Source organism: Pangasianodon hypophthalmus, chromosome 8 (genome assembly GCF_027358585.1).
Source record: "Pangasianodon hypophthalmus isolate fPanHyp1 chromosome 8, fPanHyp1.pri, whole genome shotgun sequence".
NCBI classification, from domain to species: Eukaryota; Metazoa; Chordata; class Actinopteri; order Siluriformes; family Pangasiidae; genus Pangasianodon; species Pangasianodon hypophthalmus.
The window spans coordinates 1,770,570-1,784,468 of NC_069717.1; the positions used below are offsets into that span (position 1 = coordinate 1,770,570).

At 38.1% G+C, this 13,899-nt stretch overlaps 1 protein-coding gene across 3 annotated transcripts in view; it reads right to left on the minus strand.

Annotated features, from left to right (window-relative positions):
* Window positions 1-13,899, minus strand: part of rnf220b (ring finger protein 220b) — a 55,383-nt gene that overhangs the window by 11,469 nt on the left and 30,015 nt on the right. For 2 of the 3 annotated variants that reach the window (XM_034306341.2, XM_034306342.2), the window contains exons 3-6: window positions 4,121-4,247; window positions 2,265-2,310; window positions 1,078-1,170; window positions 749-791 (exon numbers count right to left, since the gene is read on the minus strand). In XM_034306341.2, the coding sequence (XP_034162232.2) occupies window positions 749-791; window positions 1,078-1,170; window positions 2,265-2,310; window positions 4,121-4,247 (309 nt within the window). The remainder of the gene's footprint in view (window positions 1-748; window positions 792-1,077; window positions 1,171-2,264; window positions 2,311-4,120; window positions 4,248-13,899) is intronic. The other variant, XM_053236526.1, reaches the window with a different exon arrangement.

Sequence of the window (13,899 nt, forward strand, 5' to 3'; positions counted from 1 at the left end):
CGGCTCGGTAAGGAAAAGCTCGAAGAGGTATAAAGCTGGCAAAAATTCTCAAAGCGCACTCAAATGCACCAGAAATACCAAAAACATAAAAAATTCGAAACTAAAATTCACGTAAACTGCTACAGCGCTACAGAAATGTCTCAAAGTGCAATAAAACCTAACAAGTCACTTAAAAAAAGTCAAAAAGTGCACTAAATATTCCAAAATATCTTAAAATAAATCCATTAGATCCTTCAAACACCAGTATGTGATAGAAATTCATTCAAGCACACGGCAAACAAAATAAATAATTAATAATAAATAAATAATAAAAAATAAATAAATAAATTGTTTGTTTGTTTACTGTTTCTGTTTGTTATTTTATTAATAACACACAAAAACAGTAATTAAACAAACCAACAAATAAATAAATAAATAAAATAAAAGTAGTTAATTAATTTAATATCTATCTACCTACTTTGTTTATTTGTTTTTTGTTTGTTTATAATCACTGCATATATTGTACCATTGTATGTATAATTAAATTAAATAATTAAAAAAAAAACATTTTAAAAATACAATTAAAATACAATTAAAACCCTTATAAAGTATTTGTGAGTGAGCAAACTGCTAACAACTGGAATAAATGTTAGCATTTAATTTTAAATGTGTGTGTGTGTGTGTGTGTGTGTGTGTGTTTTTCTAATATAACAGTGTGTAACAGTGTATAACATTTGTAAAGCAGTTTGGAGAAATTTCTTTTCCGTACCACTGAGTCGTGTTTGTCTGTTGGCTCGGACTCGTAAAAACGTCTGCCAGGAAGAAACACACACAAACAAAGAGCGAAAAGTGAAATTAGAAAAATTGGTTTAAAGTTCTGTTTCACATGTGCAAATAATGAACCCATTTTCTCTAATGAGAATTGAGTGAGCAGGGTGCCATTACTAATGCACAGCACTGCTTCAGTGAATAGCCAGCAGGTGGCGACACTACAGCATGTAATTTCCTCATCAAACCTCCTGAACTGACAGCAACTTCACAGAAACTGATCTGGTTTTGGACGAAAGGAGTGGATGTGGGCGGGGCCTGGGGTCTCACCTGGTACCTGTCTGAGTGCATGGCGTCGTCAGTGGGGCGGGGCGACGAAACACATGATCCGCCTTCTCGCTTAATGTGGACAGAAAACACAGACTGAGAAAGACGAGAAGAGAGAGACATCATGAGACGGGATGCTTCCCAAATCACACACACACACACACACACACACACACACACACACACACACACACACACACTGCTAAACAGGAACATGGGCTTTGTACCGGTGTTACAACTTCATACACCATTTTATAAAGAGAAAAAAATAACATAGTTCATGAATCAGAAGCAGGAAAGGAGCTCATTTCAGCCGCCATTTTCTTCACTTTATTTACAGTGCTGTAAGAAGATGGAATTATAAACCCAGTATCATCAACCAAATCAAACTGAATCAAATCAAACTGAATTGAACTGAATCAAATAAAATGAACTCAAACAGAAAAGAAACTGAACTGAACACCTGATTAAACAGAATCGAACTGAATTGAACTGAATCAAATAAAATGAACTCAAACAGAAGAGAATCAAACAGAATCAAATCGAACTGAACTGAATAGAAGTGAACCGAATCAAACCGAACTGAACACCTAATTAAACAGAATCAAACAGAATTGAACCAAATTTAAAAGAAACAAACAGAATTAAATGGAATTGAACCGAATCAAATTGAATCAAACCAAACAGAACAAAACAGAACTGAATCAAACCGAATTGAACACGGCTGACCCAAATTAAACAGAATTGAACAGAATCGGATCTAATTTAACTGAATCAAACCGAATCAAACAGAAGTGAACTAAAAAATCTAGGCAAATTAAACAGAATCAACCTAAATCGTATTAAATAATGTTAGTGTGCTGCTACACTCCTGCTTGTACTTTAATAAATGAAGAACAATGGAATTTTGTTTAATAAAAATAATTAATGAAATGAAAATTAAATAAAAATTTTGATAACTGATTAAAATAAAATACTGTTGCTAGTTATAAACTCAGACTTTTGGAGCCTAAAGTAACAAACCAACAAACCAACAAAATTATGAATCTTGAATTTATAGAGCAATTAAAAGGGTTTTAGACATGCTTCACAGAGATTTATTAATTTTTATTAATTAGAAAATTAATTAAATAATCTAAAAGAGCTTAAAATAAAAAGAAAAATATGCTAATAGGTGAGGTGACTCTTACCCTGGATAACCCGGCCGAGAGACTCTCACTCTGTGCTGGACTCGAACTGAGAGAGAGAGAGAGAGAGAGAGAGAGAGAGAATGACAAAAATATTACAAAAAATGTAAACAAACAATTAAATAAATAAATAAATGATAACTGCTGTAATGGAATTAATAAACTATTCATTTATATTCAACTATTTATTTATTTATTTATTTCCATAGAATGTTTAATTTTTAATGGTAAGACATTAAATGTTTTTAAAATATACATTTTCACAGTAGTGAATAATAAGTGCAGTGTTAGAGGATTTAAATAACAACAGCACTGAGTTTAAACACACACACACACACACACACACACACACACACACACACACACACACACACTGTAACACACCCTTGGAGTGAATATAATTTGACACACTTAGTGTCCAGCGCTGTGTTGCTAAGTGGATTAGTGCTGTAATGTGTTTATTAGACAGATCCTTCATGTGGACTGAGAGCTTTAATCCACCGCTCCGCCCGGATTCACACCGAGACAGACCATAGTCTCTCACACACATTCTCCCTGAGCAGGAAGGACATGAGGGAAGACAGGAAGGACTTGTGGGACGACAGGAAAGATGCGAGGGAAGGAAGGATGTGACGGATTACAGGAAGGACGTGAGGATGACAGGAAGGAAGTGGGGGAAGACAGAAAGGATGTGAGGATGACAAGAAGGATGTGAGGACAACAGGAAGGAAGTGGGGGATGACAGGAAGAACATGAGGGATGACAGGAGGGACGTGAGGGAAGACAGAAAGGATATGAGGACGACAGGAAGGACATGAGGATGACAGGAAGGATGCGAGGAACGACAGGAAGGACATGAAGATGACAGGAATGACAAAGTGAGGGACAATAAGAAGGAAGCGAGGAAGAACAGGAAGGACGTGACGGACGACAGGAAGGATGTGAGGGATGACAGGAAGGATGCGAAGGATGACAGGCAGGATGCGAGGGATGACAGGAAGGATGTGAGGACGACAGGAAGGATGTGAGGGATGACAGGAAGGATGTGAGGGATGACAGGAAGGATGTGAGGGATGACAGGAAGGATGCGAGGGATGACAGGAAGGATGTGAGGGATGACAGGAAGGATGTGAGGGATGACAGGAAGGATGCGAGGGATGACAGGAAGGATGTGAGGGATGACAGGAAGGATGCGAGGGATGACAGGAAGGATGTGAGGGATGACAGGAAGGACGAAGTGAGGTACGACAAGAAGGGCGTGAAAGACAACAGGAAGGATGAAGTGAGAGATGACAGGAAATAATAAATTTAAAAAGTAAATAATGAATAAATTAATAAATGAGTTAAGAAACAAAAAATGTTTTGTTAAAGAACCTTTTCTGGTGCCTTTATAATTTTAAGACCAAACAAAAAAACTGTATATAATAATTTTATAATACTTATGATGTTATATATTAAAATATTTTATATATAAAACACTTTTTATTTTGTAATTTATTTATAATGTATGATTTATTTATGCTGAGTGACTGATTTTCAGTGGGCTGAATATCTATTAATCCCAGTTTTACTGTCAGTTTGACATCAAAATAAAAATAAAAATATCTCAGTCCTGTAGAAATCTTCCAAACATCTAATGTAAAGCCATTAAATTAATTCACTCTACATTTTTATTATGTTTCTGTGGTTAGAAAAAAATAACTTTTATTTTTATTGTTTAAATTATTTTTAGTTTTCTATCAGTTCTAAGCGCTGTCGTCTTTCCTGATGTTCATCATGCAGCTTCAACTCTACTGTCTCAGTTCATGTGTGTGTGTGTGTGTGTGTGTGTGTGTGTGAGTGTGTGTGTGAGTGTGTACCTCAGGTGCAGCTGTGATAGTCTCTCCATCTCCTGCTCCACGTGCTCCTGCAGCTCATCAGGTCGCAGAACCATGTGACAGACGGGACACACAGGAGCCTGAACATCACACACACACTTCACCTTACCTACAGGACACAGAGAGGAACACACACGAGAGCGGAGAAGAGTTATTAAAACACGTAAAGCCTCGAAATTCACCTTTCTGTAGAAATTAGAGACGGCACCATACCATGTTTTCTTTTCTGGTACTGACACTGTTACAGACACTTGAGTTTCAGTGACACTGATATTGTTTTCATAAAAACTCACAGCTTTAGAATATTATTTTAACTGAAGCGTGTAAAAAAATACAGGAATAAATTTAAAGCTAAAAACACGACTTACACAAAACTGCAGCTTTTTATATTCACTTAAAATCTTTCACACAAACATAAGCTACAATGCAAATATATTAATGATAATAAAGTAAAACAAAAAAACAACCCTAACAAAAAATACAATCTCTTTCCAACACAAGTCTCTTTCTACGCAAACATTTCCAGTTCCAAAAAAAAAAATTCCAGTCTCTTCCATTTGTTACAGGATCGGATACAATTCATTCTTTTTTTCCGACAATATCCGATCCACAATTTTTTTTTTTGCTGCTATTGGCCCGATAACGATCCTGAGTATCAGATCTGTTCCTTCTCTAGAAAAGAAATCTAGAAATCTTTTTTTTTTAAACGTATTCTTGTTTGTATTGCGTTCCTATTTCCTATTTCTGTTTAATTCAATGTTCTAATTTCCTATTTCCCTCTTTGTATTGCGTTCCTATTTCCCCTGGCCTTAAATCTCCTCAGCCATCTTATGAGCCATTTACTTCCTTTATAACCTCAAGTGCAGTTTGAATTTTGAAGTTTGCTATTTTGTGCATTAACAATTCATTATTCATCCACTAGAGGGCGTGCAGTGGCAGTGATCTCACTGGTTAAAGCCGGTTTTCCTCTGTGTGATTTTTTTTTTTTGTGTAAGGTTATTACTCGTCACAGTTTACGAGATCCTGGCTGAATGTGTGAGAACGTGTTCTCCATGTCAATTTAATGCAGCTTGTCTTGTATTTTTGTGCGTTAAACGGAGACTAACTGCAGGAGCTAAAGTTTTGAGCGGGGAACTGAAGAAACGTCGGACCTCATGTGCCTCGGCATTTCTGACCTCTGACTAGAAAGAAAATCCAAAGAAAACGCACCAGGAACTCGGAATTCCTGCTCGTAAACTCGGGGACGGTCTTCTCAACTCCGCGTTCAGCACATGACTTTAAATCAACATAAACTCAGTAGCACTTCTTTACTTTTATAAATAAAATATATATGTATATGTATATATATAAATATATATAATCTATTAATCTATACCACTATATATATATATATATATATATATATATATATATATATATATATATATGACTCCTCTCCTCATATCTTTGACTCCTCTCTCTCCTTCCTGCCTCACATTTCTTCACTCACCAAATCTGCCTTCTTTCACCTCTGTGATATTCCTCGTTTACGTCCCTTCTTAAATATCACTGACGCTGAGACACTGGTTCCTGCCTTCATCACTTCTCGACTCGACTACTGTCATTCTCTTTTCTATGGTCTACTAAACACAACATTAAATAAGCTCCAATATATCCAGAACTCTGCAGCTAGGGTTCTCACTTTTTCTAAGAAATCCTCTCATATTACTCCCATCCTACACACACTTCACTGGCTACCTGTTCGCTTCCGTATTCAATACAAGATTCTCCTCATCACCTTCAAAGCACTTCATGGTCTCGCCCCCCCCATACATGTCTGATCTCATTCATACTCACTCCTCAGTTCGCACATTACGCTCTTTACACTCTGGAATTCTCTTCCCAAAAACGTACCTGATCTTTCTTCATTACAGGATTTCAAAACCCACCTTAAAACACATCTTTTTCTTTCTTGTTTTTCTGATCTCTGACTGTATGATCTGACTCACGCTGTGGATTTCTTGTTCATTTCCTTTTGTTCTTTGTCTGCTGTCATGTTTATCTATTTTCATATTGTAAAGTGACCTTGAGTTTGCAGAAAGGTGCTATATAAAATAAACTTATTATTATTATTATTATTATTATTATTATTATTATTATTATTATTATTATTACATAGATCTATGCTAAATAAAGATGAACATGGAGGCGTCCATGTTTGTTCTTCTTGTAACCGGAACTGTTTTTAGGAGAACGTGAGTGCCAGTGTACTCGCACAGCTAATGAGCGTTCCTCCAGGACCTTATGGAAGGTGAAATCTATAATGAACCGAGGCCGAGATTCCCGGCTGTAATTTTCCGATGTCCTTTCCGGGCTCCTGATGATCTGGGTCAGGTGTGTTAGATTAGCGTCAGAGCTGAACTCTTTACGAGAACGTCTGCACACCGTTTTTTAATAATCTGAGAACATTCTTGAGTTTTATTGCTCAGTGTTTGATGAAGGTGCTGCGATTTCATTTTTAAAACTGAAAAAATGGAGAACGAGGCTGAGTAGAGGTGTGAGCAGGGAAAATAAAATAGTCACAGAGTTTTTTCCCTGACAGACAAAAACAGCAACAATTTGGTTTCTGACCACTTGCCTGCGTCACTGCTAACATTCTACTGCTAATATTATGCAAATCTTATTCATTTATGAATAACAAAAAAACAAAATAACTTAAATAGAATCACCTTTTTGCTTCAGACTGATACACACTGACCATTTTTTTAAGATGCATATATATATATTTTTTCCTTTTTACGCTCAACTCAAATTGATCATCATTTCTATTGAAAAACTTTAATTTTAAAAAAAGAATAAAAAACAACACAACAACATAAAATCTGTTTATTCTTGGTAAGCTACTGGTAGATGTTTTAAAACTTTTCAACTATTTTAGTTTTAACAAAAATAATTTACCAAACTGAAAGAAAGTGGGGCAAAAAAAAAAAAAATCAGTTTGTTCCTGGTAAGCTACTGCTGGATATTTTGAACTTTTGAACTATTTTTAAGTAAAACAGAAAATCCTGACTAAACTGAGCAGAAATTGGCCAGAAATTGGGCAAGAATAACAAACAAACAAACAAACAAACAAACGGCCAAAGTTCTGTAGTACTGGTAGATGCTAGAACTATTTTATTTTTAGTTAAAAATACAAAAAAACTCTTGGTAAATTTGAGAGAAAATGAGGATAGGAAGTTTTATATATATACTGCCTTGTGAAAGTATTCACCCCCTTGGTGTTTTTATTGTTGCATTACAACCTGGAATTAAAATGGATTTTTATTTGGATTTCATGTAATGGACCTAACAAAATAGTTCAAATTGTTGAAGTGGAATGACAAAATGCCTTGTTTAAAAAAAATTCAAAAACTGAAAAGTTGTGAGTGCATATGTATTCACCCCTTTGCTATGAAACCCCTAAATAAGATCTGGTCCAAACAATTAACTTCAGAAGTCACATAATTAGTTGATTAAGGTCCATCTGTGTGCAATCAAAGTGTCACATGATCTGTCACATGATATCAGTATAGATACACCTGATCTGAAAAGGCCTGCAACACCGCTAAGCAAGCAACATGAAGACCAAGGAGCTCTTCATACAGGTCAGAGATGAAGTTGCGGAGAAGTATAGATCAGCGTTGGGTTAAAAGAATATGGCAGGAGATGGGAGTATCTGTCCACAGGACCACTTTAAGCTGTAAACTCCACAGAGCGGAGAGTGTCAAGGAAAAAGCCGTTGCTTAAAGAAAAAAATTAAGAAAACACGTTTGAAGTTCAGCAAACAGCATGTGGCAGATTCACCAAACACATGGAAGAAGGTTCTCTGGTCAGATGAGACTAATATTTAACTGTTTTGACCATCATGGGAAACACTGTGTATGATGAAAACCCAACACTTCCCATCACCCCGAGAACACCATTCCCACGGTGAAGCACGGTGACGGCAGCATCAAGCTGTAGGGATGCTTTTACTGGCAGGGATTGGAAAACTGGTCAGGATTGAAGGATAGCTGGACGGCACTAAATACAGGGCAATTCTTGAGGTAAACCTGTTTTAGCCTGCCAGAGATTTGAGATTGGAACGGAGGTTCACTTTCCAGCAGGACAATGACAATAAAAATACTGCTAAAGCTACACTGGAGTGGTTTAAAGGGAAACATTTACATGTATTGGAATGGCCTAATCAAAGCCCAGACCTCAATCCAATTGAGAATCCGTGGCATGACTTGAAGATTGAAGACTGTACACCAACATCTAACATCTAACTTGAAGGAGCTGGAGCACTTTTTCCATGAAGAATGGGCAAAAATCCCAGAATGGGCTAGATGTGCTAAGCTAATAGAGACTTGCAGCTGTAATTACAGCAAAAGGTGGCTCTACAAATTATTGGCTTTGGGGGAGGGATACTTATGCACGCTCAAGATTTCTTTTTTTTTTGTCTTAATTATTGTTTGCGTCACAATCAAAAATATTTTGCACCTTCAAAATGACAGGCATGTTGTGTAAATCAAATGGTACAAACCCCCAAATAAATCAGTTTTACTTCCAGGTTGTAATGCAACAAAACAGGAAAAACAGCAAGGGGGTGAATACTTTTGCAAGGCACTGTATATAGTCCTTGTTCAGTTCAGTATTTATTTTAATGATTGGTGTGTGTGTGTGTGTTTGTGTGTGTGTGTTGGGGGGGTGTGTTCAGGTTAAAATCCCATCTTTAGTGTTGAGCAGGAGAGAAGTGTTCAGTGGGACGATGCTATTTTAATTTACACCACAGCTCCTGAAAGTGTGAAAGCGTTACGAGGTGAATCGCCTCCACACGCCGCCAGCTGACAGATTGAGTGAATCTATTAACCAAATAAAACCCTGTCAGCACCTCGACAGGCAGCAGCACGACGCGGGAGAAAGGAGAGGACAAGCGTCTCCCCGTCTGCTTCCCCCTCACCCAGGCCTGCGCTCGCCGCCCGCTAACAAGGCGCCAAATGAAGCCAAATTGATGCGAATAAAACATGGACTGTGGATGGCGGAGCATCCCGGTGCTGTGCCCTTGAGAAAGTGACAGGCACATCGGGCTTCGTCCTAAATCAATTCACGTGAAGCGTCTCACCTCCTCGTCTGTTTTCTCCATCGCTGAAATCTCTCACCTGGAACTGAATTTATAACCGACCGTAAATAACGTGTGAGAATAGCAACACGGCGATAAGAGGAATTCCATTAGATCCTCGAATGATTGTTGATTATGTCTTTCCTGCTGATGTGTCTCCAAAAGTAAGTCATTTACTTTTGTAAAAAAAAAAAAAAATTTACTTGATAGAATCTCAAAGATGATTTGTGGAACATACAGGCAGATCCAAACGTCCCCTTTACCCATATTTTTTATTTATTTAATCTGATATTAAAAACAAATACAGGTTTGGTCCAGTTGTATTTCTTAAACAAGACTCCACCAACTGCACATAGCTGAGTCTGAACTCACACACTTCTGGTTAATTTAATGTTCTAATATCCAATACTGCACAATGACATTTTTGAACACCGCTCCTAGACAGTGTGTAATATGTTCATACTGAAAAATTACAAATGAATGCAAAGCATTATTAATCGCTGGATGATGAATCAGTGTTTTCTGAATATGAGAAGATTTCATGTGAGCTGATTCAGATTTGGAGCGCTTTCTCAGCTATTACTTTCTTTGTTGAGTCCGAATCAAAATGAAATTGATTCTCAGAAATACAGCAACAGAAAGTGTGTGTAAAAATAATAATTAAAAAAAAAACCCAGAGCATGCGGAACACGGCGCTGGCGCTAAATAAATGCTCGTATAATTATATGGATAACTAGTTTCAAACATTTTTTTTCTGTCACATCCAGAGTTAATTTTCTCTGTTTTTGTTCAGAACACATGCGTTGATTCAGAGTCGAATCACTTTCTCACTACAGTTCACTTGGAAGTGTTCTCCTCCTCGGTGCGGATCTTTAGTCAGGTGAGTACACAGCGATCACACTCGCGTCTGAGAGCGTCTGAGCCAGGTAGTCTCGATCCGCTTCCAAGTGAACCCTAGCGAGAAAGTGAATCGACTCTGAATCGACTCACCTGCAGGAAGCGAATCAGGCATGCTGTGTGTTTTGTTTTGTTTTTTTTTTGTAGATGTGAGCTGCTAAACTGAGCCAAAGGACAGAGCTGTAGCGCTGCAGAAATGCCGTGTGTTCTCAACAAAAACAGAGAAAATAAACTCTCACAAAGTTTTATTTATATAATCATCTAATTATCTATTGTTGTCAGCTCTACATGCAGCTCAACCAATTGCTCCTTTATGTGCAGTGTGAAAGTAAATTAAACAAAACAGTACATGAAGCAATGAACTCTGATTCATACTCTCCAAAGGACTAATAGATGTGGAAGAGTTATTAGTGTATATGAAGAACGTGACTGGACCAAGAACTGACCTCTGTGAGCATGAGCTCCTGTCGTGATGCTTTGAGGTGAAGTGTGACTTTCGGTTTTCGGGTTGATCTTAACGATCTTAATGTCACGAATTCCTCCTCTCAGCATGACAAGCGCTGTTTTCCTGATTGTTTTGAGTTCCTGTCAATGATTTGTGATATATCCAGGTGCTCTTTGTTTTCATTCCATCCTTGTCTCCGCCCCCGTCCTGTCATTGGTCTGTTGCTCTGTTGTGTTCACCTAGTTTCTGGTTAGTCTTTAATCAGTGTGTATTTAAGCCCTGCTGTTTCGCCGGCTCTTTGCGAAGTCTTGTCGTTGTTTATGTGCGATTCTAAGCCTGTGCCTCCTGCTTCCTGTGTTCTGACAGACTTTGATGATTTATGAATTATGGATTTGCGTAATAAATATAACACTGAGCTTTTGCGTCCTGCCCCGCACATTGCTGTTAATAATCTTTGTTTATAGATTAATTGACAGCTCTTTATCTATACAGCAGATGACTTAAGTAGGTGTCAATGAAATATAAAGGTGTAATTTTTTATATATTTATTCTCCTATATCAGTTCTAAAAACTGTTGTTATCGAGTGAAAGCCGCATGACAGCTTCCATGGTGCCAGGTTCGACTCGGGCCGTGAGCTGACCTTTTCTGAATGTCAAAACTCATCCAGACATTACGAGAATATGTCAGATACCAGAAAGGACACGACTCAAGCCTCATATTTCCTCCACACACACACACACACAGGCGGGTGAACGCACACATTACCCCTGGCCTGGTGGGTCGATCGACCTGGGTAAGGTCTGCTGCTCCATGTGTTCTATCACAGCGACAAAGTGGCAAAAGGCAAAGGTGGATCTGACGATCCGTGTTTGGAATGCTGTGATAAATTCCCAGTATAATAATCATCCAACCCAGTGTGAATATTTTCCTAAATCACTGTATCTGCTGTATTTTCCATTTTAAAAGGACGGGAATTAAAGAACAGTACAGTACTCTTCCTTGTCGCTGAGGTGGTATCCTCAAGCCTCACACCTTTTGTACCTTTAGTGTTTATCTTTCACCTGGAAATGTTTTTGTAGCGAACATTTAAAAACTATTTAACGCACAAAATTAGACCATTAAAATAAAGCTTAAAGATACACACTAAAAGATACTTAAGGTTTTGTCTGAGAGTGTGTAATTGGGCAATGATAAAAAAAAAAAAAGTTTTTTCGATGAATCTATTTTATTTTATTTTAAACTAAAAATACAAAAATAACGATCATGACCAAAATGGAGTAAGAATAGATAGATAGATACATAGATAGATACATAAATGGGATAAGAATCCAAAAACCGTAAAACGTAAACTCCTCTGTCCTGAAAATGTCAGAAAACTTAAAGTTACAGCTTTATTTCTGACTGTTACAAAGCGCTGACACTGGAGACTCCTTCCATAAATGTTAAATAAACTCCTTACAGAAAACTCCACCATACTGACAATTACACGTTTTTTTCATCTGTTTATTTTGAGCGTCTGCTGTACAAGACCCTGTGAATTACTATAGAAACAATAAAGTATTAGATCGAGTGAATAAATATAAACCTGCACTACTGTCAGAGCTGCTGTTATAGAAAATTAATCAACACCTTCTGACCAATCAGAGTCCAGGATTCGGCAGTGATATTCCGTTGTAGCTATAACTTTGAGAAAGCAAAGTGAAGTATCGTTGTAATGGGGTTTATCCGTTGGCGGGTGGACGGATAGGTGTGTGTGTGTGTGTGTGTGTGTGTGTGTGGAGGGGTTTTACTTCCTGGCAGGTTTTCTGAGGAGTTATTAAAGTGCCGTCTCCACACCTGCCATGTCGCCCCTCTTCCTCCTCCTTGTTTTTTATAACTTGGCCCAAAAACCGAAATGGCGTCTGGTTCGTATTTAAGACATCAAATGCTTCGTTTTACACAAGCGGATTTTCATCGTTTCTTAAATATGCTTTCTGAAGTGGAGGCGGAACAAGTGGTGGTGGGGGTGGAGGAGGAGGGGGAGGGGCGGATCGGGGGTGGATTGGGGTATGTAAGGCCGCAGTGAGCTGGTTTTTATTGGAGAAAATAATGGGCCATTGAGGGAACCGATTTAATGGGCAACATAATAGGCAATGTAGTAACACATCTGCTTTGGAAAGTCGTTTCCTTCTTTTTTTTCTGTTTTTTTTTTCAGAGCTTTCATTCTCCTCTTTCTTTAATCAGCTCGGAGCTTTCGGCCGCTCTGCCATCGCTGCTCGCAACACACCGCTGGTCCACGTTTAGACATCTCCTCCGCAAGAAACACTAACGATCATTGTGTAATATGGAGCGTGATGAGAGACATCAACAGGCAAGAACGGCAGCCAGCGAGGGCCGGTGTGTGTGTGTGTGTGTGTGTGTGTTGTGCATATTACACACTAAATCCCACCACACTCACTGCCTCATATTAAAATCCTCGCTTGCGTGTTTCAGATGACAGGACAAATAAGGTTCAGGAGGTAAATGTGAAAAAAAAAAACACACTCAAGATTTTTTCTGTCCAATCAACGAGCTCATTTGTGTCGACTTCCTCAGAATCCGACGTAGCGAGCGATCAGACACACACACACACACCGGGGCTAATGACTTATTTTGTGAAAGCTCAAACGAACAACATTTCCTCAGTGCACAGAGGAAATGATTTTTATTTAAAACTGTTTTGTTTCACAATATAAATGGTTTTTACACACATTCATTTCACACACACACACACACACACACACAGACCCTCAGACTCAGTGATGAGAGACACTCTGATGTCTCCCAGCTATAAACGTCTCTATAAAGTTGAAGGATGGACGTGTGACTAATAAAGCCACAGCTCTCATCACATCCGAGCCCCGGAGAAGCGTCTAAACCCAGATCCGCCTGTAACGAAGGACACGCGGCGGAGTGGACAAGATCGTCAGGCCACGCAGGATTAACTACAGACCTGCGGCACTTACACTTAAAGATACAGTCAGGGTTTTATATATATTCATACATACATATATATATATATATATCTCCTAATATTAATGATCTGTAAATCAGACTGCAGCTCCACAGCTAAGGATGTGCCTGTAGTAAAAAAACTGTTCATAAAGACCTCAGTGATGCTGAATTCTGGACTCTGATTGGTCAGAAGATGTTGATGAATTCTCTATAACAGCAGCTCTGACAGTAGTGCAGCTGCAAATCACAGGTTTATATTAATACACTCATTCTATTACTTTATCATTTCTATAGTAACAGCTCGTTCTATAGTAATCAGCTCATTG